This window comes from Haliaeetus albicilla, chromosome 28 (assembly GCF_947461875.1).
Source record: "Haliaeetus albicilla chromosome 28, bHalAlb1.1, whole genome shotgun sequence".
NCBI classification, from domain to species: Eukaryota; Metazoa; Chordata; class Aves; order Accipitriformes; family Accipitridae; genus Haliaeetus; species Haliaeetus albicilla.
The window spans coordinates 11,294,233-11,317,317 of NC_091510.1; the positions used below are offsets into that span (position 1 = coordinate 11,294,233).

Genomic DNA, 23,085 nt, shown 5'->3' on the forward strand with positions numbered 1-23,085 from the left:
GATTGCGGTTGGCTTTTTAGTATAGGGGGAAAAGGCATAACAAAAGACAGTTTGGGGTATTTTTCTCTTGAAAAGAAAGATACATAAGATCTAACTGCAAATAAAGCCCTTAAAAAACAAAACCACCCAGCGAATAATTAGCCACATTGACAGCGAGGTGCTGGATCTTCTACTCTGAACTGTCTAAAGGTCTTTCCAGGGATATGCCAATTTCAGGAGAAATTACAGATCTGCTGCTGAGACTTAAAGCTGAGGTGCTACAACTTGCAGGAGCATAATGATCTCTTCCGGCCTCAAAGTCTGTGATTAGCTGACTAACATAATTCTCCTTTCTTGCTCTGAATTCTATTAAATCGTATTGATGTATATACCTGCTGAGGAAGTAGCTCTAAGTCCTTCAAGTTTGAAAATAAGGCACAATACCGCACCAGTTTTGTACAGATTTACCACCACTGAAATCAATAGACTTGTATTTGAAGATAATCTTGAGAACGGGGAGACTGTAAAGTTGTTTCTGAACTGCACAAGCTGTTCCCACCATGGAAACAGCAATTCAAAAATCATACTGAATCACTGGAACTGGAAACAGTACTTAATTTTGTTTCTACAGAGATTAGTTCTGCTGAATACAGAAAATCACATCCTCTAGTTTGTCATTTTGTTTATGTGGTTTTGTATTTGAAATAATATCTAAGTGTTAAGTGGTCCTGACTGTAAAAACACCAGACTGTGTTTTCAATAAATAATTCCACTTTAATGGCAAAGTAATAATTTAGACAGATACAGTGCGCACACCTGCAAAAAAATATACGCAAGCTGGTTTACAAGCTAGAGGAACAATAAACCAATAGAAAATACATCATCCAGTTAAGTCCGATGACACCAAATACTTATTATTAGGGCTTTACAAAGACTACAAAACTTTTCAGATGATTTATTTCACTGTTTCTGTCTATTTACATGATATGTTACATCAAAAATGTACAAAATATAAAATGTGTACAGACAAATGTTTCACAAACAATTTCTGAGTTGTAAACTAGGTGGACTCACTGAGATGTATCGCAGGAAGTTTTGTATATGTAATATGTAATATTGTGTGTTTGTGTGTTATATATGGCAGGAAAAGATTCGCAGGTTTGCTCAGAGCACAGGTACAGGAAAGAGCAGCTTTCCTTTAGTTCTTTGAGTCAGCCAAGGTGTATGCGCTGACATTTTGCATCAGAAATGGATCCAGATTGGGGGGCGTGATGTTGGTCTGACTGAATCCTACATGCATAAAATCAGAGTTTTATTAGGGCAATAGCACCGTGTAGGAACCTCTAGATTCAGCGATGCAGCTCAGTGCCATTTGGAAACTGCATTGATTTATCTTTGTTTTACAGCGAGTGACCACAGGGTGGCCACAAAGAGTTAATAGCACCAAATACACATCCTGAAGGTAACATCCATGGAGGTGTACAGTACATGTCTACACAATGCCAAAGCCCTTAGATACCTTCTTGTTTCTATGCACCTATTTTAACCGGACACCTCGTGTGGTAAAAGAGTGTTTCCGATTATTCTGAGCAGTTTGAATGCAATCTGGTTGTAGCCTGCCATGACATATGCACTTAAAACATTTTCAGATTTTTTCCCCCCCAAAATGTATTGGCTTTGTATAGATATTGAAACATGCTGACTGTAGCGTTGATAGCTCCTGCATAGTCATAACAACTGTAAGTACAGGACAAACACACCAGGTAATAACAGCTTTTAAGGTTTGCATTCTGTATTTGTTTGCAACATACAGGAAATCTCAGCAAGTGAAACATCTCTTAACACCAACAGAATAAAATACAATTTTGTTTGTTTGTTTGTTTTTGATTTGATTTGTGCAAGGCTTTTTTTTTCTTTTTTTTTTTTTCAATATTTACAATACCCACCCAGTAGACTGTGCAAAACCAACCCACTTTTACAGTATAAACTCTTCCTCTTCCACAGTGGACATCACTGCTTCAGTGTTCTTTTATGCTGAATTCTTCATGTACAACAATAGCAATCAAAACAACATGCTAAAACTAGAAAAAGGAAAAAAAAAACCCATATATTTGTGCTCATGCTGCATCAAGTGCATCCAGCTCTGCTGGATAAGAATTCAAAACATCTATCCTCCAAAAACTCCATTCCATGGGACCAAATGGATTTGAGCCGATTTTCTCAGCATTTAGGTGGCAGCGGAAGTGGGTTTGGGTTCCTTGTGTATTTCTGAGGGTAGGCAGAGCAATCTATTCACAAGATAAAAATATTATATAGCAACTGTTCTTTCTCCTATCCATTACTTTAAAAAATCATGATATACAGATATGAGGCTACTGTGTTAACTGATGTTTTCTCATTAGTAAATGAAGAAAAAAACAGTGTAAATTACCAATGGTTTAGGAATTAAACCAACTGTAAAACTGTTCTAGAAATCTGTTTTAAGGCAGTGAGACAGCACCATAAGAAATGTTCCTTCTTTCACTGAAAAGGCTCAAACAAATGAAGCCCTAAAAAGCCTTTAATCAGTGTTGGTTAATAATTGGTATAAAACTGTTGTTAAGGAGTGGGCAGGTGGTTAAAAAAGACCTTTGTGGTAAAAACAACTTTATAAAATCTGTGACTTGTGTACTAAAAACTTGATGGAGCGCATCACCTTGACCATGGCAGTTAGAATTAAATTGGCACTTATCCAGCATATCACAGTCATGTTTTCTGGTGATTGCACAATACTGTTTGTGCTTTCTGAGTTACTATCATCATCTTTGACTCATTTTGGAATGGGCAGTAGTGTACAACACAAACACCACTGCAGTCCTGTGACCAGCACCATGTGGCACAACAGAGGTTAGAAGAGAATTAGAAGACCGCACTGTTCATGCAGCGCCTCAGGGTAAACTAAAGGAAAAAACAGAAGAAGTTGCACTGTAAACTTGTACAGAGAAACAGAGGCAGAGAGAGAGAGACAGAGAAAGAGGAAAAGGGAAAAAAAAATATTCCAGTTTGGCTAACACGTGTGCAATCTGCTTAGATGCCCTTGGTCTAGGGCCCTTTCCAGTTGACAAATGGAGTCTCACTTGGCTCCATAGGTATTGAAATGCCTTGAAATTAAACTAATTCAAGCTTTCCACTTCAATTTTTCTTCCTGACTTTGCAGATTTAGGTCTCCTGCCTACCTACAACACACCATTCTCACTCAGGGACCTCGGCGTGCTGCTTTAATACTGGCAGTGGTCTAGTGGAAACAGATTTTACCATAATCCTCCACCAAGGTTTGTCCCTTTCAGAGAGTTGATTCAAGGGATGAATCCAAAATGTCGTCATGGTGGCTGGTGCTGTCACTGTCACAGCTTTGTGCGCTCGAATAGTTGGCTGCCTCTTGAAGCCTCATTAGCATATTCATCTGAAAGAAGAAAGCAATGTTTACATAATTGCGTCTCATTTAATGCTGCAGTGACCGTGTTAAAATTTAATTAAGCTCCCTTGCTGCATGAGGTGTGCTGGTATCCAGCTGAGGGGACCAGACAAAAGGATTTCAGAAAGGGCAGGGTGTCAGCGGCTCCTCCTGGCACCCTTTTCATTGCCTTCTGGTCTTTAAATAGAAGTTTAAAGGTCCAAAGAGCCAGAGGGATACAATGGAGCTGCCTGATAACTCTCTTTAATTCAGGGGTGAGACCGGCTGCAGCTGCAGCACCGGCAGGGGAAGGAAGCCATATCGCAGCTGGACATCTGGGCCCATATTTGGAGACAGTCAAGCTTCCAGATAATTTTTGGATGGTATCGACACACTACATTGGAAAAGCAACTGAAAACATCATCACGCTAACATAGCCCCTCTGCAAGAGAGAGAAGGGGAGGGAGCCAGAGAGGGGTGGACCGAGGCCAGCGGCTTCATAAAAGAGTCCCATCTGCTGTCGAGGGGCTGACCTCAGCAGGGGAGCAGCAACAGATCCTCCTACCCAGGAGAGGAGAGCCCCCACATCATTTGGGGATTATTAGAACCTGAAACCCATCTGAAAAATCATCAAAAAGCAGCATTAAGCCCCAGAAAATTACTTGGATGCTTGACGCCTGACTCTGTGTAATGATCAGGATTTTATTTATAAAACATCCGCTTCTGCCAGCATGCTCAGGGCTGCAAGCAATGTTGACATTGCTGTAGTGTTTTTCAAGGAACAAATACGCTGTCATTACAAAAAAGCAGGCGGTGACAAACCAAAGAGAAAGAGGGATTCTTGTGCGTTTGTGTGTTAAGCCCCTCTTTCCAGTTTGCTCAGGAATCCTTACACCTCTATGGTTTCAACCTGTACAGCTTTTAAAGTTTTCTCTAGGCACTGAACAGCATTTAACACTCTTTAACGCCACCAGGCAGCTTTTGCTGATGGTTGAATAGGTATCCGTGTTTGAGAATACATGTGGTGGGTGGGCAATACAGCCTGCACGTGATATGTCCTGTTTCTGCGAGCACAGGGTCTGTCTCCACCGGAGGCAAGGGACAAGTTTCAAGCTTCTGATATTTAGTCAGATACAGATACTGACTACAGTGTGCAGGGAGCAAGGGTGGTGGGACACTGAACTCGAGCTGCCCACGTATTTTCACCGTAGTGGAGATGATGCATACGTGCTGGAAACCTGGCCAATACACTCACTGGCAGCCCAAACTGCAGGGTCAAGCAATCACCCCAAAGCTTATGGACTGGGAGACAGGGGGTCAAATGAGGTGATTTTCTACACTTCTTCAGGATGCAAGGTCTGGTTTTGGATACCACACACTTCAGTGAGGCTGAGGGGCCGTTCTCTTAGCACTGATAAGAGTTAAATGCATTTTCCTTTGAGAAATTGCCTTTTCCAAGGGCTGCCTGTATTCCAGAAGTACAGTTCTCTAAAACAGCATTTTGAATTGTGATAAAGGCAGTCTATAGAGAAAGCACTATACAAGAATAGCAGTTCAATATAGGCAATTTAACAGTCCATTATCAGAGGCGACAATGGTAAACCTAAATGTCTGAGATCATATTTAAATAAAACAATACATGGCATTGAGGGAAATCAACCTCTTATCTTTTAATGCCACTATACTTGCATTCCTTTTACATTAAGACTGTTATACAGTCATCAGTTATCTTGAAATGTTCTGAGGCAAGAGAGGATGGCTGTCTAATTTACATTTCCACTAAATTCTCTATGATAGACAGGTTGGATAATGCGAGTTTCTCAGTCCTTCATTTGCAGAGTGTAGGTGATGGACTGCCCAACCTGGAAAGGTGTTTTTAGAATAAGCTGATTAATAAGTTGCTGAAGAGTGGTACCCAAACATTATAATGATGAAGACCAGATACATTTCTGGGTGGATGGGAATTGCAAACAATTTAGGGTCGTATTCATGTGATGGTGATACCTGCCCACCTGCTAGATTTTCCTTTCTTTTCAACTTTTTAAATAAATTATAGTAGGATTCATTTTAAAAGCCCATTTTGGAACAGGTACACAGTAGTTTTTTTACGGTACAGTGAACAATTTAACATGTGACAGTAAAGTACATACTGAAAAACCTTTTCCCCAAAGTTTAAATCTTACCAAGGGATCCCCCTCTGTATCAGTCTGTGGAACGTGCTTTGAGGTTGTTCCTTCCTTTGCTGATGCATAACCTTCATAACCAACATCTTCTGGTCTTAACTGAAGTAGCGATGGCCACTCATGCTGTAGAGACGCAGAGCTCCATGGATAGGTATCAGCTACCCACTTGGAGGGATCCTCCCAGGGTGCCCTCTTACCGTACATCTGTATTACGGATATAACACAGGTTAAGTATCCTACAGAGTTTTCAGTCCCAATTGTAAAAGCAGACAAAAGTCGTCAAAAAATGTCTAAACCATTTTAATAAGTGGTTTGCTTTCAGATGTGTTCAGCACTCGGATATGAGAAGACGTTGAAAAGACCTCATCTCCATTAATGCTCCTTCAATAGGCAAGGTGGCTGCAAGCTGAAAAGCACTCCATAACTAGCGATACTTGTAGGCAACGGTGAGAGCCACAAGTTCCTGATACAATGTGAAATGAGACCTTTAGGTAATTTGCTTAAGGCGTATCGGTGAAATTAACTCAGACCTATCTAAAACATTCAAGTTAATTGGATTTTGTTTGAAGTGAATTAGGAAGTGCCAGTACAGATTGTTCTCTTCCCCTAGCAAAATAGGATGCAGAAGCAGACAAGATCTTAAGTCTGAGATCTTGTACAAGTTTAAGAGAAGAAATTCACAAAGAATACATTTTCCCTACTATGAAGCACAAAAATGTTGACGAATCTGGAAAGAGGACAGAGGAAGGAAGAAAGAGAATATTGTAAGTTTAGGAGATCTGGTAGCTTTCTCACTAAAATGCACCCTTCTCCACATCGCTGTTCACAAGCAACATGTTAACCAAGAGCCCCTTGGTTGCTGCTTTACAGATTTCCTTTAGCTGTGACAAGGACACATTGGGATGGGGAGCCATTCACCAGGGCTTTCTGTGATTTCTCCCAGCAAAAACAGCCTCACGCAATCCAAGGAGCAGCATAATTTTGGCAGGGCATGTACTGATGGAGCATTTGGATGGGCTGCACTCCTAAAGGGAGTAAAACAGTGAAGGATTTTAGTGCTAAAGCCAGAGAGATGAGTTGTGCTTATCGCTGCAACACCTGCTCCCAGGCACTTGCTGAATCCAGAGCTCCACGTTAGACAGCCAAGTTCCCTGTGTTATGCAGAGCTACTCAGACTCCTTCTGCCCTACGCTGAGGCTAGGCTGCTATAACAGGGATCTGCCTAAATAAGCCAAGAGGAAATGTTTCTCAGGGAGGTAGCAGGCTAACTCCAGGCTGTAGGCAGCACTTCCCCTCATCGGAGATTAACAGCAATTAAATCTTTTCTGGAACCTGGAGCAAGGCTTGTAAATTCTGTGTCTGACGAGTGAGTTTGCAAAGTACCAGGCTAGAAAGGCATTTTCTACCAGTGCCTGGTTCCAGGAACATCTAATTATACCATATAAAAGATTTCTGTTTATTATTAATAATGTTATTCTATGGAAGCCATCCAAAGCAGCTAAAAATTGGAACGGTTCATGAAACAACATATTTTCTTCTATATGCTGCCATCTTCTGCTCCAGAATTAAAGTTTTCATTTAAGTAGGTACCCTGTATACTTGGGAAAATATGAGCATGAAGAATATCACCGCATTTTTATAGCTGGTCTAAACAAGCGCTGTTAATCTCACCATGGCTGTTCTATCAGATGTTTGGCAGTTTTTTGCACAAGGCATAAACATTCTGTAATTCCCAGAGAGATAAGCAGTTTTAGGAAAGCGTGAGATATTCAACAGGCAAGATTCTAAACCTCCATCGCATCAGTATGTCACTATGTCAATACAAGGTGATAAAGAAACTGCAGCTGCTTACACAGTTCTTTGACTAGTCCATAACAATCCCCTCTGCACTGTGCAGTAATTTCTTTCAGTGTCATGTGTGGCAAAAAACTGCCTTTCCACAAAGCGTCTTTTCAGGTGACATAGAATTGCAGTGCATACGAGAAAAAGGAAAAGGGAGAAAGCTGAATTAAGATTGGAAAAAAAAAAACCAAACCCAAACCAAAAAAGAAGAAAGGATTAATTTCAAGTTTTAGGTTTGCTCCAAAGATGTGGAATGGTCTGAAATCTTAACCTATATGGGACAGCTTATAGTGCTATCTACCGCAAATCTATTTGTAGCACCCTTTCTATTAAAGTAGAAGAAATTTTAATAGGTCATTAACAATCAGTGGAACTGCTGCTAACACCAGCTCTGGAGAGGATCGTATAGAGGGAACCGTGAAGCACTCTGATCTGATGGCACTGTTACCCAAAATGAGAATTACAGTCAGGAGGAAATCTTAGCCCATACAGAGAAAGAAAAAAGGAGAAACAAAACTGCAGGAAATACAAGCAGGGTTGCAAGATATAAAGGCAAAAAGGGACAGACCTTCATGTTCAGTAGGGCCAAAGAGTAAATTATCTCAGTCGGGTTAGATAAGGCCAGTAAACTTTTTTTTTTTTTCCTGAATGGTGAAAATATCCTTGTTCACAAGCTTTCCTCCACAAGCCTGTGTGCATACATGTGTACGTAGGTGGGAGAGGATTACACAGACCAAAGCTATTTTCTTGCACCAGTGTAAGGGCTATTAACTCTTCCATGCAGGGGTAGGCTGAGACCGCCTTGACTCAGGGAGACAATCTGAGCTGTATTTAGCATTGCTGTGAACTTGTTAGACAGTGGAAAAAGAAGAAACTTCCTCTGGTCACAGAGGAGAAACCTTCTTCATAAAATGGAAGATATGCCAGTGCTGGAGTGGACAAAGCCAAATTATACATCAGAGTAAGAGCAGGTCAGGAGTTCAAGGCTGATTTCTATAATCCCTCCACAGATTTTCTTCCTGCAAACACAACAGCATTCATACTTGGATGCATTGGTAAGAAGTAGCTTGGAGAAAGCCTATGAAACTACTTCAGAAAAAATTGCTGGGAAACAAATGACATACCTGAAGTCCTTCTCTCACAGCTTCCAGAAGATACGGCACCAGGGAATAGTTCCAGAGGTCTGTGAACCAGACTCTGGAGCCATCAACATCCATAGGGCAAGGGAGGAAGAGGCGGGGACCTGAGAAGTCAAGTTTTGTATTAAAAAAAGTAGAACTAGGGAACACACTAAAAATAATATTCACAGAATTAAAAAAGCAGTATTGGGGCACACTTAAGTGAAGAGAATACTAATACAGAACTACAATAAGGGAGCTATCAGTCTCCTGTTATTAAAAATGAACTAGTGTCGCTTTATCCACTTCTAGGGCCTGATGAACACTTACAAGTTTTACGGGCAAAGCTATGTAAAAAGATGACTTCTTTGCTAACATAGCTATTCCACTAAAAGACCTCAGGTACGTGTATATCTCCGACCTGCTACTCTGCTGAACTAACTGTCTAAGTGTTTTTATTGCTGTAATTATACTGCAGTGTAAAAGCAGAGAAAAAAAATTAAGCCTAGCAAAGTTGCTATTGAGGTAATTTTTTGTAAATTTAACTTTTTAAAATTATGAACGTTTTCTTGAAAGTCTTTAGCAACCAAGGCAGAAATACCAGGAAATACATACTCTCTCATTAAACTTCCCATTTTCATTTCAATTTTGCTGGCAACCAGACAAATTCCCCAAACTGATGCTGTACTTCCCATTGAGAGATGACAGCTTTTAAAAACACACTATATCCTTCACAGATCCCTAAAGTGCTCAGCCTGTATCCTTATTTCAAACCATTTCATCAATGGACTCACCAATGGTTACATCTGAAGAGCTGTGCGTTTCTAGGAAGCTGTTAAGATGATGCCATGTTTTGGGGATCCAGTCAATGATTTTGATGAGCTCATTATTGCGTATGTTCCTTTCTATTTCAGTCTCAATCAGTTTCCTTCTCAGATATCTGCCCAAGAAACCTTTAACAGGTTCTGTGTGATTAGCACACAGCACCCACCTGGGTAGAAAGGATACATGTCAAGCAGCAATGAACACCAAATACATCATTTCCTCTTAAACATAGAGATGAAGGTAATGTCATAAGCTTTTGAGTCTCGTTAGTCAGCAAGTATAAAACTGCTCCAATGAACCACATTATTGCCCATCGCTACAACACAATCATTACAGGCTTCAGCAGGAATTCAAGACACTGCTGAAGACAAATGGAATGCAAGAATGCAATCATCCAGCAACTTGCTAGAGGTGTCAGAAAGTATCTCATTTCTTTGACCATTCCTCAACACCATTCAGAGACCCATCAACAGAGACACACAGAAGCTCACATACTTTGCTGTGATGAGACACAAGATCAATGTTTGTTGAAGAACTGGGCTGAGGTGCAGGGAACTGTGCAAACACGGCCACAGTAAATACAGAGTGAACGTACCTGAAATTGTGATGGAGCTCCAGATTTGGTGAAGAAGAAACTCCCTGGTTCATGGTTCCAATAATATAGGGACTGAAAAGAGAAAAGCAATAGGTTTTTTTAAGGGAAAATCCATTCAGATATTCAAAGAATATTCTTTCTTCTTATCTGCACTAGTCCAATTTTAAAAGAGTCTCTGGATGTATCGTAGTCTTAGATTTAAAATATTCCTGAGACGTCCCTTTTTTTAATGTTTATTCTTGTATGATTTCCCTCTCTGCATGTTTGTAGTTTACTAATACTCATCTGTAATAAAGAAATAAATGAGGCAACTGTCTTTGTGTACCTCATAATTTTGGAGTAGGTTTAGAGTTTTAATCTCAGAAGTCAGTGACTCTCATGAGTAAGACATAGCATACAGTGATTTTATGAAGGGAAGTCGCTATGATGGCACTTTTCCAGCAGAAATAGCCAATGTTATAGGTCAGTGAAAGTTCCAGAAAGCATTATTTTTATTCTTGCTTGGCAATAAAGGACAGTCAGCAAACTTCATACTTCTGCACTGCTACAGGAAAACTGTGGGAAGTGCAAGTCCGCCGGATATACGGCTGCTTCTGCATGGCATGGTTCATGGGTTCACACATATCCCAAATTCCACTATTATAAAGGGCATTTCTTCGTACTCGCCTGTAAGCTGTCCTCATGGTACTAATGAGCTTGTGTGATCTGACGGGGTGAAAGGGATAAGTCCCTAATTAAGTCAAGCATTTAAGTACATTCTTAAATTCTGTGGTACGTTTACATCTCGCTGAGATGCATGGGGGTCATATAAATAAAGTGAAGCAGACACCCAAGTACTTGGCTGAAGAGGGTTAAAATTATTCAAGCACATAAGGGCTTTGCTGACAGCCTGTGGGAGTCTTAAGTTTCCACTGGGACATCTTATTTTGCAAAATAACAAACAGCTTTTACTGCTTTAATTGCAAAAGGTCTGTAAAAGGGGAGAGAAGAGCTACTACCTACCATTTATTATATTTACAGTTGAGGAAACCATTGAAGATGTCACTTAGTGAACCGATGTGGTGGAGATTATCAAGAATTATGACCACAGGGAGATCAGCACCATTGTTGTCAGCACTGCATTGCTCAGCTAGGTTTGCTAGGTATTGTCGCAGATCCTTCAGCAGAATTAACAAAAAAACCCAGAAAAGATTAACCCAATTAGACCACAGATGTAATTTCAGTGGAAAAGATTTTCAGAAAGATAAAGAGGCTGCTACGGAGTTTCCCCACTGTGGATCATTCAGCTGGATCAGCGCATGCAGGAAGACCTGCTTCTTAGATAGGGCAACATTGAAGCCACATGCTAGGAAAAACAAAGGCACTAAACATAAGGCAAGCAACTGAAGCATACGCATTCCTATTTGGTGGATGCATTCCTTAGAAACCTGCTGATAAACTATCTTATCTCCGGAGGAAAATAGGCTGCAATAAAATATGCCATTTCCAATGGGCTGAGATACTCACATCAATTGTTGGACCTCTGTTCTTATGAATGGCACATTTATATACCAAAACACCCCCATCAAATCACAGGATTTAGGCATATTGAACTGCTCCTTCAGATATCTCCTTTCACCACTGTCCCTGAAAATCTGTTTGTCCTTTTGGGGATACTATATCACACCTTATAATAAAATTTGTTGTGTAAATTCTTTTTTTCTGTCAGCTATCTGTCCGGCTGCTTTTAGTGCTGGAGTAAAAGAGAACTTTCTACAATCAAAACATTTTGTATTTTTCTCAATACTTCATTGCCCTTGAGGGTCTGGGCTAGTCAAGTTTTACAGCTGTATCTCTAAAGGTATCTAGTTTTGTCAGTGTTGGGAATGCTCAGTATTATGGACAAAGTTCCTATTGCCATTTTACTTTCTGGATCAGGGATAGCAGAATCTTTTCTTCTTTAATGGGAACATGCAATCTTTTTTTATTTCAAGAAAGATTTTTGTTTGGCTTTTTATGATCAGGTCTCTCTAGGGGAACATCCTGGGTTTCTTCCATGGAATAGCACCATCTGTATTATTCAAACACACTTGGTATTTGACAATGTTGTTTCTTTTTTTTTTACTATAAACTCAAAAGTTATATATAAATCTTAATAGAGACAAAAGAAAAAAAACACCAAACAAAAAACCCCTCCAAACAAAACCATATACAACAAGGAATTTACCAGAAATCCAAAAGCTTACTCTCTTGTGGGACAATTTTCATTATAAATATATATGGTATAATAATAAAATGTAAACACATCCCCTGCCAAAGTAAATGGCATCACAAATCCTCTGTATAAAGACAGTGAAAAGTGGTGTTTTTACTGGAATGGTCCTCTCACCCCTTTGGGATCTGTAGGTTCTTCCTTCTTATATTATGTTAACATTCATTATGTTCTGTGCAAATGAGAAAGCTCTGGGCAAAACCTTTCACTTTCCTTTCCCTCAGTACCAAGTTAGGAGTATACCCAATTTAGGACAGCAAGTGAATAGTATTATCTGTGGCTAGCACAGTAGTCATGCTAGAAGCTTGATAATCTAAGCTATGTAAATCACTGTGAATGTGACATGATGCACGAGGCAATTTTTGTACGGTCAGCTTCCTGACCAATGCACACCAGAAACCATGGCAGCAGTTGTATTTATCCAGTGCTGATTAAGATGAACCCAAGATGGCAATTCAAAATCCCCATCCTGAAGTCTTTGCTAACAATCAGCTGCTCTTATCACTATATAAAAGCAAGTTAGACCGATATTACTATATATCCAACCTTTTTGACAAAGGAATTACAGACACTCTAAGAATTTCATTTATATAGGAATTTCACTCTGCATCTATCCTTAAGGTGGATTTCCTCAAGTGAGGGAAAATTCAGACTTCCTTCACTGTGCTTCAATGGTTTGTTTAGAACAGAAAGATTTGGTCCTTGTTTCTCACTGGGATTGGAGACCAAGTTCTTGTAGGAAAAAATGCTAACTGAGCCACAAAACAGTATGCCAACCAATAGGATCTGCTCTGCATCATCACTACAAATTGGGCAATAGGTTCTCTTTTCAACTGTAACGTACCTTGCTTGATTTGTGATCTACGTTAAAAGTTGCAATTGCATCCTCAGTTTTTTTTCTGCCAGATTTAGTTATAATATATTCAGCCAGCCTGTTAGCTAAATAGGTCTTTCCTGTGCCACTGGGTCCCGACAGAATAATCCTGCGATGCTCCATCAGTAAATTAAAGTACCGCTGGGTAATTGGCTTAGGAATCAATGTGTCAAACACAAAACTGTCCAAACTGTTTTCTTCCACTCCTGGGAACAAAAGAAAAGAAAAATGGTCTGTCTTCATCCTTGCTAAGGTAGGCATAGGTTTGGCCCAGCACCTGATGGCATCAGTGCTATGCTCAAAGCAAGGTAAGATACTTCTGCCTAAATCAAATTCCTATTAAGGGCTTCCTTCCTGTGGAAATGCTTATATCCTTCCGCAGGGCCAAGAAATTAAACAGTGGTAGTGGGATGAGATGGGTGGGAGAGATGAAATCAAAGTAAATGTGAAGAGAAGGCTCAGTGAGGCAAAGATGTATGTTTCAGACACTATGGGCAACCCTAACAAAAAAAAAGGTCAGAGTGACAGCCACAAGGGTTACTGGTTGTCACAACAATGTATGTATAGTTCTTCTGAAGGCCCCCCTCCCCTTCAATACCAAATCCCTACAGCTTTGAAATGTATTAAATTTTTCCTGCGGAACTGGGTAAGGCATAAATATTTCTCATCATAATGTCTGTTTGGGGGTTGGTTTTTTTGCAACTATTCAGAAATTTGTGCTTTGCTGTGATTTGGCAGTCAGGCAGAGAAGGACAGAGATATTTTTAGATTTGCATCAAAATGCTGCACTGTGTTAGGTATTGTACAGTGTCATACAGAAAGTTTATGTGATAAAGTCCTTGAACTGGAGACAAAATACAGAAAGGTCAGGTGTAAGAACAAAAATATGAAGGGTTGAGGGACTGCAGTGAGGAACTCTACAGTATCTGCAAAAATATTCTTGGCATTTACCTTTCAGGTTCACAGTGATGACGTTATTATCTCCAACCAGATATCCACAAGGCAGCAGTTCAGGCACTTCTAGGCTATGGGCTCTAATTACATCCCCTATACAATAGCTAGCAATGCAGTCAGAGCTTAAACCCAGGCTAGTAGTCGGATCCACTCGGAAAATATATTCCTGAAATTATACGAAAACATAAGACATAAAAATAATTATTGAATGAGACCTGTTCGGAAAACATTTTGGTGCAGGCGAAGTCACTTGACAAGGAGATTCTTGCAGTCACATTCAATAGAGAACTGCCTACAATCATGAAAAAAGAACAGCAACATTAAGAATAAAGTTTAATTGTGGTGTTAGCTATATGTCAAAAACAACCCCAAAACTAAAACTTGGCAAGACAACCCAAAGAACATAGAAGTTTTCTTAAGTGAAAAAGAAAACTGAGTTAATACTTGAGCTAATTTTTCAAAGTCTTACCTTAAAGAGACGTCTGATTACACCATCTAAAACATCCCATTTTGTTTTTCCGCTGACTCCAATTGATCCTATCAGATATGCATGTGGTTTTTGATCCTGCAAAGAGAGATTTTTGGAAACTGGACTAAAAATGGTGGTAATCAGTTTTCTATAAGATTCATAATTTTCCCAATGAAGAAAAAAAATATTCTTTAGAATGTGATGCTACAACTTTGTTAATAATCTCTGTGCCAGAAATAGGTATAGATGATATTACTTTGGTACATCTTTATAAGGAAGGAAATACAGTATCTTATTCTGCTCTTTGATTGCATCTGTGTTTATAAAGAGATGAATATAAATAAAAGTTGCACTGTATTTACAGGTTTTTGTAATACAGAACATGAAACCATGACAATGCAATTCCAAATTTATTACCTCAGCAGCATATTCATAGTTGCACCCTAAGGGGTCCAAGGCATAGATCTAATTTATAACGACTTTTAAATGGAGATAGCAAGTCCCAGAACATCCTAGTACTAATTAAACTGAGAATTGGTAGTGTCTGAGCCACCACAAAGGCAGAAGGAGGCCATATGACACTAGTCTGTGGAGAATGCCTAACTGTATTGAGCACGGATGACAGAGAAGAGAGCTGCTATCTTTAGGGTATTTCCCTTCAGTTCCTGGCTGAAAATACTGAAACAAGTTGAGCTGCTATACTGCCAGATTTGCCTGAGCTGTAATTCTGCATCTAGACCTTTGGGTAGTGAACTTACCTTGGCTCGACTATAGCCCTTGTTTATAGTGACTAAAATTTTCACACTATGACCTTCTTTGTGGAGTGCTCCATCAGTGACATCATCCAACAAAATATCTACAATAAAAGAAGGGAACTAAAGTGATCAAGCTGACAAATCACATCAATTATGTTCACATCATCAGTTCAATATTTGTTCAAAGGACCTTTTGGTTAAAAAGAAAGGCTGCCATCACAACAATTTGCAATAATTTTAATGTGCATTTATTCCTAATTCACCTTTTCTCTTGGAGATTAAAAAAAAGTTACAATTTGTCAATTTTTGAAGCAATATTAGGAGCTTTAATCATATAGAAATGAATAGGGAATCCATAAATAAATAAATTCTTGCATCATGATCTTGCCTTTGCTTTCTTTCTTGGAACTTGCTCAAAATTACCATACGTCCACAAAGCAATGTTAAAACCAAATTAAATTTATATCTTTAGGGACTCATTGTGCCCTTTAGAATGTTGTAAGGAGAAAAAAAAAAGAAATTCTTGCATTGATATGTTTGCTGCTAAGTAAAATAGCATTTAATTTCTCTTTCCAGCTGATTTCTTTACCTTCTGTACACATGGCATGGATAGAGTCTTTTTTAACCAAATACAGGCTTACAAACAGTAAGCAAACATTAGAAAACCACTTTGTACTCCTCCAGAATATAAGACTCTATTCAGCCATTCCTCTCAGAAAAGGTTTCATTTTTCTTGGAGGTAAAGAGTGATTCTGATCCGCTTTGTGCCTCAGTTTCCACCTCTTCACTAACTCCTAAAATGTGAAAGCAGGAGGACGTATTTCTTACTGAAGGCTAAGTCTGCAGCTTTACTGCAAGGGATAAAACTGCTTTCTTCCTCTAGAAGTTCTCTCAGAGATTTTACTGTTAGACATTTAAATGAACTATCAAATTAGGAGAGATTATGGATTTGCATTTTCTTCAAAGGCCAGCACAGTAATCCACTACCGTAAATCCTGCTTGTTCTTATTGTGGTGACTGAAGAAAAGCATCGACTTCATGTCATAGCCTGCACAAGGTCAGATTTCACCCAAATTAAATGAAGTGCGAGTAAGATTCAGTCACTTGCTTATAGCAAAACCAAAGAAGACTTATTAATATGACAACAATGAATGTATTAAAAAATAAGTCCTCATGTAAAATGTTTGATAACTTGCACCCAGATCTAGAAAGCAGATTCTGCTATTGGGTTCTTTGTTTTGTTTTTTGAAGAAGCATTTTTGTTGTGAGCTTAAACAAATCCATGCTTGTTTTGTTCCAGGCAGACACTTTTACTGTGCCACCAATGTGGAATGTTTCACTTCATTTGCCTTGCGTGTTGGCATATTTGACAGACCTTAAGAGTTTCCATAATGTCATAGTTCGTCTGAGGGCAATTTACAATATAACTGATCCCTCGGTGAAATTTTTCAATATTTGAATGACCCTCATGTAGCCTTTAAAATACATTCTTCTGTAAGTCTTTAGGAATGAGGAACCACTCTGTGGCTAGAAAAAAATGCCACTTTCTAAGAGCTCGCTCTCTCACTGATACAAAGGGCTCAGAAGATGCCCTGGGGGGGTCTAATTTCATGGTGGTGCTAATTGCTTTAATTATCTCCTGCCAGACCTCCTCCTTAGGTGCACTATGGTGGCTCCAGCTCACTTCTTGTCTGAGCTCTGGCACTCTTTTCACTGGACAGCACAGACAGAGTTTTGTACTGGTCCTTCTTTGCTGCTTTTTACTCCAGTGACTGGCTGAAATACGGGTGTCTGTGACCACCGAGCCCCTTCCCAGCTTGCCACTCACACCTATCAGGAGGAGATGGTTATACCCTTAGGAAATGGCAATGGATAGCTTTGGTCATTTCCAGATGACCACGGGCATTTGGAGACACTTGTCTCCCAGAAAGTGCCACGGCGTTTTTTATTACGATGAGCCAAAGCCCTCGTTATCTCTCTCAGCTTAGTCCCCAGCATGATTAACCTCTCCATATCTCAGGGACTTTTGTTTAATAGTACTCCAGCTGCCACAGAAATCCCACAAGACTTGGTAGGAAGCTGTTACCCTTCCAAGTTCTTCGGCATGGCAACAAGATGATACTCACAATGATCAAAAAGGCTGGATTCATCATCAAATGAAATCCTCCACTCCTCATTAGGCACACTTATTTCTTTGATTTCTTATAACTGAAAGTAATTACTTTGCATGCTAGAAAAACATTTAGAACCAATAACACAGAAAATTATATAAAGCTTATAGAATCATAAAATAGTAGAATCATTTAGGTTGGAAAAGACCCTTAAGATCATCGAGTCCAACCACTTCTCCCAGTCTTCTTGTTCTTCTTCTTCCTGTTCCTTCTCCTCCTCCTTTATCCCCTTCTCCTCTTCCTCTTTTTCTTCCAGCTTTTATTTCTTCTGTTCTTTTGCTAAAAATTCCTCCTGATTTTGTTCATCTTCATTCTTTTTCTTATCTTTCACCTTCCTGTGTTCTTCCCCCTGGTCCTCTTTTCCTGTCTTATTCTCATCCAGTTCTTCCCCCTTTCCTTCAAACTCCTCCTCCTCCTCTTCTTCCTACATGTTTATTCCTGTATCTAGACAGAGTTAGAGCTAAGCAACAAAGTGCTAATAGCTGCTGCTCACGAAAGAAATTCTACCTTTACCATTTCGAAAAAAAATCTGCTCTGGTTTTATTTCTTTTTTTTATGTTTGTGGATGCATGAGCAGGAACCATAGCTAAACTTTTTCTCCCTGTTTTTGCAACACTTCATTGTACACTGAGGCCCAGCACAGGCTCACCCATACTAAAAGTTAAACCTGACAAAAAAGTAGGCTGGAATGTAAATAAAAAATAGACCGATTTTCCTATAAAATCTGATATTAACCAGAAGAAATATTCAAATGTCCATGTAATCAATGACTGGCAAGATAATATGACTAACTGCCAATCCAAATTATAGTCAGGCAGTGTGGCACATTCCCAGCTGTACTCTTGCCTAGACTCTTTCTACAATTATTAGCCACATTTCTATTGCTTCCAGAGACTGCATTATACTTTCTGTGGAGTCTACGCTAATGAGCGCTGCTTTGCTTCTGCTCTGCTCCTGGTTCTAATGTTAGAGACAGCACTTCTGTTTCTTGGCTACATTATCAAAACAAGTGTAGAAGGCTTATTATCATAAACTCTATGGCATGGAAAATAATCAAATGTTAATGTTCAGGATGTGGTCCAAAGTTCTGCTTGCTTTCTCTCATTCACTGAAACAATGAGCTTGCTTAATAAGCCAGGCGGGGTTTGGCTCCTGTGACAAATGGTGATTTGGTCCAATGTAGACTAACTAGCTATATCACATTAAAAAAAATGTAAGGGATAAAGCTAACTGAGTCCACCTTCTGCCCCAGCTGCAAATATGAAATAAAGTTAAAGGGAGCTAACTGAATGATAAAAGATCTGTAAACAAAAAAAAAAAAAAAAAAGGAAGTTTCATGTACTATGCTCTTATTTATTCCACAGGGACAAGAGAATATATCTGTACAGTTGTCAAGTATACTGCAACAAAAATTGTCCTCTTCAAATAAATTGTAAACTAGATGACCAAAGAGTATTGTAAACTAGGTAGGTAGAGAGTATCATAGCCAGGAACTAAGCAAACATAATGAACAGCCTGTTACTATTATACAGAGCCTTGTAAAATCTACATTTTCAGAAATGACTGCCAGCATTCTTCCTCAATCTCCATTAGTGAATGTATACTTGATGTTTACCCAAGTGATATGAGGTCTTTTAATTTTCAGGCATGCCTCCCATATATGGCCCATTAAGAGAGTGAAAATAATAAATTCTTACTAATTGCTGAGGCATGCATGTGGCCAAAATATATTTACCTGATGTAACAGATTCTGTGATGTTTAAATTGTTCAGAGAAAGTCCTAGTGACTGCCGTGATGAAGAAGATGATGTGCTGCTTGAAGACTCTGATGACGGCCGGGCAGGCTTTCCAGTATTTCCAGTCTCTGCCTTTAAACGATCATTTTCAGCTTTCAATATCTCAATTTCATTCTGTATTCAAAAGAAATCAACATAAAAGCACAGCAGGTTATTCTTTCGGAAAACCACTGGGGGTGGCTATTCTGGTGCTCGCCATTCGCCTGCAGGAGCTGACTGGTTTACCACTTTCACAGCAGTGTGTAGCACTGTAGCTCAGAAGTATAACGCAGTCAGTGAAAACTGCATTGCCTTCACTTCTGAAATGAAGGGGGAAAACCCTATAACCTTGTTTTAGCTTTTGCCTCAAGACAGTTCCTAAACAACGTAAGCTTCAAGCTTCAGTGTTTATTGTACAGTTGACCATAATACCGGTGTGGTGAGAATTTTCCCAGCTTTCCCCAGTTTTATAAGCTACTTTCTATTGTAAAAAATTGTAGGTAACAGTCAGTTAAAAAAGTTATTGTTAAAATCTTGGGTATGTCAATGTTTCTAAAGTCACAGAAAATTATTACTGCCATTGAATGTAAAATTTAAGCAGTAACTTCACAGAGGAGAAATGAAATTAAAAATGGACAATTAGAAATTGATAGTTTAACAGTTTCACAACCCTTCTTGCTATCAGATAATACTTTTTGATCATTCAAACATGGGATTGTTCACATAACGGTCAGCAAGCCCTCTTTGATGAAAACATACAGTGACAGATGAATCAGAACAACTAGGAATTTTTTTTAGCTAAATCCTCTGTGGTGCCAAGTGATTATTGAATGTACAATAATAAAATGAAAACTTAGCCTGAGAACAGCCTGGTACCAGCTAAATCTAGCTTTCAGTCGCTTCACGAAGCACAGTACAAAGCAACTGCTTATTCTTGCAGACGGTTTTGCACATCAAATTTAATTCCGCATTCACTAATACTCTGCTAAAAGTCCTGTTCTTTTATGAAGGCTGTACTGCTACATTATATAAATAAAAACATAAGGGGTAGCATCACAAAAAACCCTGCAACAGCTACAAAAAGATTAGGTCATATAGGCGAAGGTGAGGAGATAGTGAAAGGGAAGGGACAAACAAGCAAAATTGTGACAGAAGGTAATAGATGAATGTACCAGTTTAGCCTGGGGTTCAAACCAGGAGCTATGGTGAAATGAGTCACACAGTCTCCATCTACTCTGCAATTTACACTGATTAATTACACAACTCTTAGCAGACTGCCATTCAGCTGAGTTTAGATTTTTAAGGTGCTGTGAATACACATAGTATTTGTATATCATTCCCACCAAGCTTCCTTTTTCCCCTTACCAATCCTCATCCACTCTCCAAAACATCAGAGTTTGGCAACTCCAAGGTGGCTGCCTCTGCTTTTGGGAAAACTTCAGAAGAAGGGGTGATTACCAGCGACAGCATCTGAAATAATCATCTCTGCCCAGCTTTGGTGAAATTCAAACTTTCTAGGCCTGTGCAGACACACAGACTGCCACAGCAGACTCCTCTCTCCGGGGAGTTCACCTGGTTTAGGCACTCACATCCCACTGTAAGACCATAATCAGCTGATAAGCCTTCACGTCCTGCTCTCCACCGCTGCAATTAAATGTATTCTATCCCTTAGAGTTCCTAAAAATTTTTTAGTGACTCCAAATCAAATGCTTTACTTTCATCTGGACGACTGTAACCCATATTTACAGACCAATTCTTGATTATTCTTCCCCCTAATTGAAGTTCAGCCAACTATCCACTAGCAATGTTGGCACCGAGTGGTGTGAGCACCCGGGAGGGTGGCGGGTGCCCCAGATGTTTAAAGGTGTGACTGAGACTGCTATAGACAGGGTATAAACAAAGAGGTCTAGAAAAGACAGCAAGCCCACCAAACGTGGTAGTTAGGAAATCAGCTTTTGGACACCTATACAGAAGTGCCTACGGGTGCATCCGACCTAAGCGCCCAGCACAGAGCAATTCAGCTGACAAGCCGCTGGGGTTGGATTCAGGTGTGTAAATGGGGGTTTCCAGTGTCACTGGAAACACGGTCTTCCATGGGTAGAATGCTAAACCTACAAGTCCTGTGCAGATACAAATCCCTGAGGCTGGTTCAAACGCTAATAGGTGCCTATGGTCAAACAACTCAATTTCACCCTCTGTACCTATTTTAGGATGATTTTATGATAGCTTTCTAGGTCCCACTACTGCAGGACTAAAACTCAATTGACTACAACAGGAGTTTATCACCTAGATCATACCCAGACATCTAAATGTAGCTGTCCCAGTCTCAACCTGAATCCCCACCCCATGGCCTTGATTCTGTTTCCCAAATACAGGTTTATAGTGCCTTCAGGGATCTCCTAGGTATCTCACGTGTCATTCCAGAAGGGCCCAGAGCTACTGAAGGACCTATGTCATACTGTGTGGATGTTGTAGATACTTTTGGGCACCCAACATGATACTGGACACTTGTATGTGGGCAACAGAGCCGAGTCCTGTAAAGCTCTATGCTCTGCTGAAGAATGTTGCCATTCTTTCTGCATCCTTTCAGTCTCATGAAAGGGAAAGTCTTCTGATGACAAATGTGTTCAGCAAGGATTTGGACCAGTTTCACAAAATAATGCAGTGAAATTTTAGTGATGCTGGATATAATAACTTAGTTCAATTTTACATTCTTTGTTTCAGCAAGCCACAACTGGGGTATGAAACAGAAATGATGAGAGAGTATGCACATATACCCCCCGCCCCAAGAATTTAGAGCTCTGTAGAAATCACTTCTTGATCTGCTTGTCTGTCATGTTGCTTTTCCCAGTCATAGGGTTTAGATAACAAATATCCTTTGGGCAGGGATTATGTCTCCTTCCATATCTCTTAAACACTTTTTAGCTATTAATATAAATGCTAAGAATATCAATATTATAGGGTGAACACTTATCATACCCATCCTTTGGAAGTACTGTCGATCTAGCAATTTACCTTGTATTGACAATTTTTCGGTATCTGAAAGAAAGTACTGGGAAAGGAAATACAGCAGGCATACCTTTGGTGTGCACCCCTGTCATCACTTAAGCTACTGCACTGACCTGCATGCGGTTCATGGCTTCCCGAATCTGATCCAGATGGTGTGCAGAGCTGAGGGCTTCAAGACGAATGTCCGTTAATTTTAGCTCTTTCTCCCTCAACTCGCTCTTTAGCTGAAGAATAATTTCAGCCTCTGCCTCTGTGCACTCACAGATCCTAAAGAGGAGCAGGAAACAGGCAGGAGATTAAAGGAAGGTTCTCCCCCCAGAGCAGTGCCATTACTAAATATCAAAGTACAGAAAATGCTTGCTGCTGGTGAAACCTATGAGTGAAGAAAGAATCTTATCAAAGAAACGTGAAAAGGCTCAAATTGCAAATTAAAAAAGGGAAAAAGCCCTCTCCAGATGAAATGATCAGCTTGCTTCATACCTTTCCAGTTTAGTTAGATAGTTCACTATGGTGAAAAAAAGTTGTTAAAAACTTTCCAGAAATCTTTTTTTTGAGTGTGTGTCACCCATTGGTTTTAATCTGATTTTATATCTGCATCATTTCTTTGGTGCAAAGGTTATGATTTCCCTAAGTAGCAACAGTCAGAACTGAAGTATGCTGATTATGCTGTACTACTGATAGTTATTATCTGATATTTATCAGCAACAGTTTCCTCTGTTTTGAACAGTACACAGAGAGACAGTCCTTGACTTTGTGATCTAGAAGATTTTGATCTGTAATGGTTTTGATTTGTGATGGTTGACTTCTTGCCTATAGTCTGTCATCTGGTAATGTAAGGTATCTGAAAATATG

At 39.6% G+C, this 23,085-nt stretch overlaps 1 protein-coding gene across 12 annotated transcripts in view; it reads right to left on the reverse strand.

Annotated features, from left to right (window-relative positions):
• Window positions 1-732: 732 nt before the first annotated feature.
• NAV3 (neuron navigator 3) overlaps window positions 733-23,085 on the reverse strand; it is a 557,756-nt gene continuing 535,403 nt past the window's right edge. For all 12 annotated transcript variants that reach the window (XM_069773360.1, XM_069773359.1, XM_069773362.1 and 9 more), the window contains 12 exons: window positions 22,347-22,500; window positions 19,185-19,359; window positions 15,282-15,379; window positions 14,524-14,619; window positions 14,052-14,220; window positions 13,071-13,306; window positions 10,978-11,132; window positions 9,976-10,047; window positions 9,350-9,546; window positions 8,562-8,680; window positions 5,596-5,799; window positions 733-3,421 (listed from right to left, as the gene is read on the reverse strand). In XM_069773360.1, coding sequence (XP_069629461.1) covers window positions 3,302-3,421; window positions 5,596-5,799; window positions 8,562-8,680; window positions 9,350-9,546; window positions 9,976-10,047; window positions 10,978-11,132; window positions 13,071-13,306; window positions 14,052-14,220; window positions 14,524-14,619; window positions 15,282-15,379; window positions 19,185-19,359; window positions 22,347-22,500 — 1,795 coding nt within the window. In that variant the 3' untranslated portion in view covers window positions 733-3,301. The remainder of the gene's footprint in view (window positions 3,422-5,595; window positions 5,800-8,561; window positions 8,681-9,349; window positions 9,547-9,975; window positions 10,048-10,977; window positions 11,133-13,070; window positions 13,307-14,051; window positions 14,221-14,523; window positions 14,620-15,281; window positions 15,380-19,184; window positions 19,360-22,346; window positions 22,501-23,085) is intronic.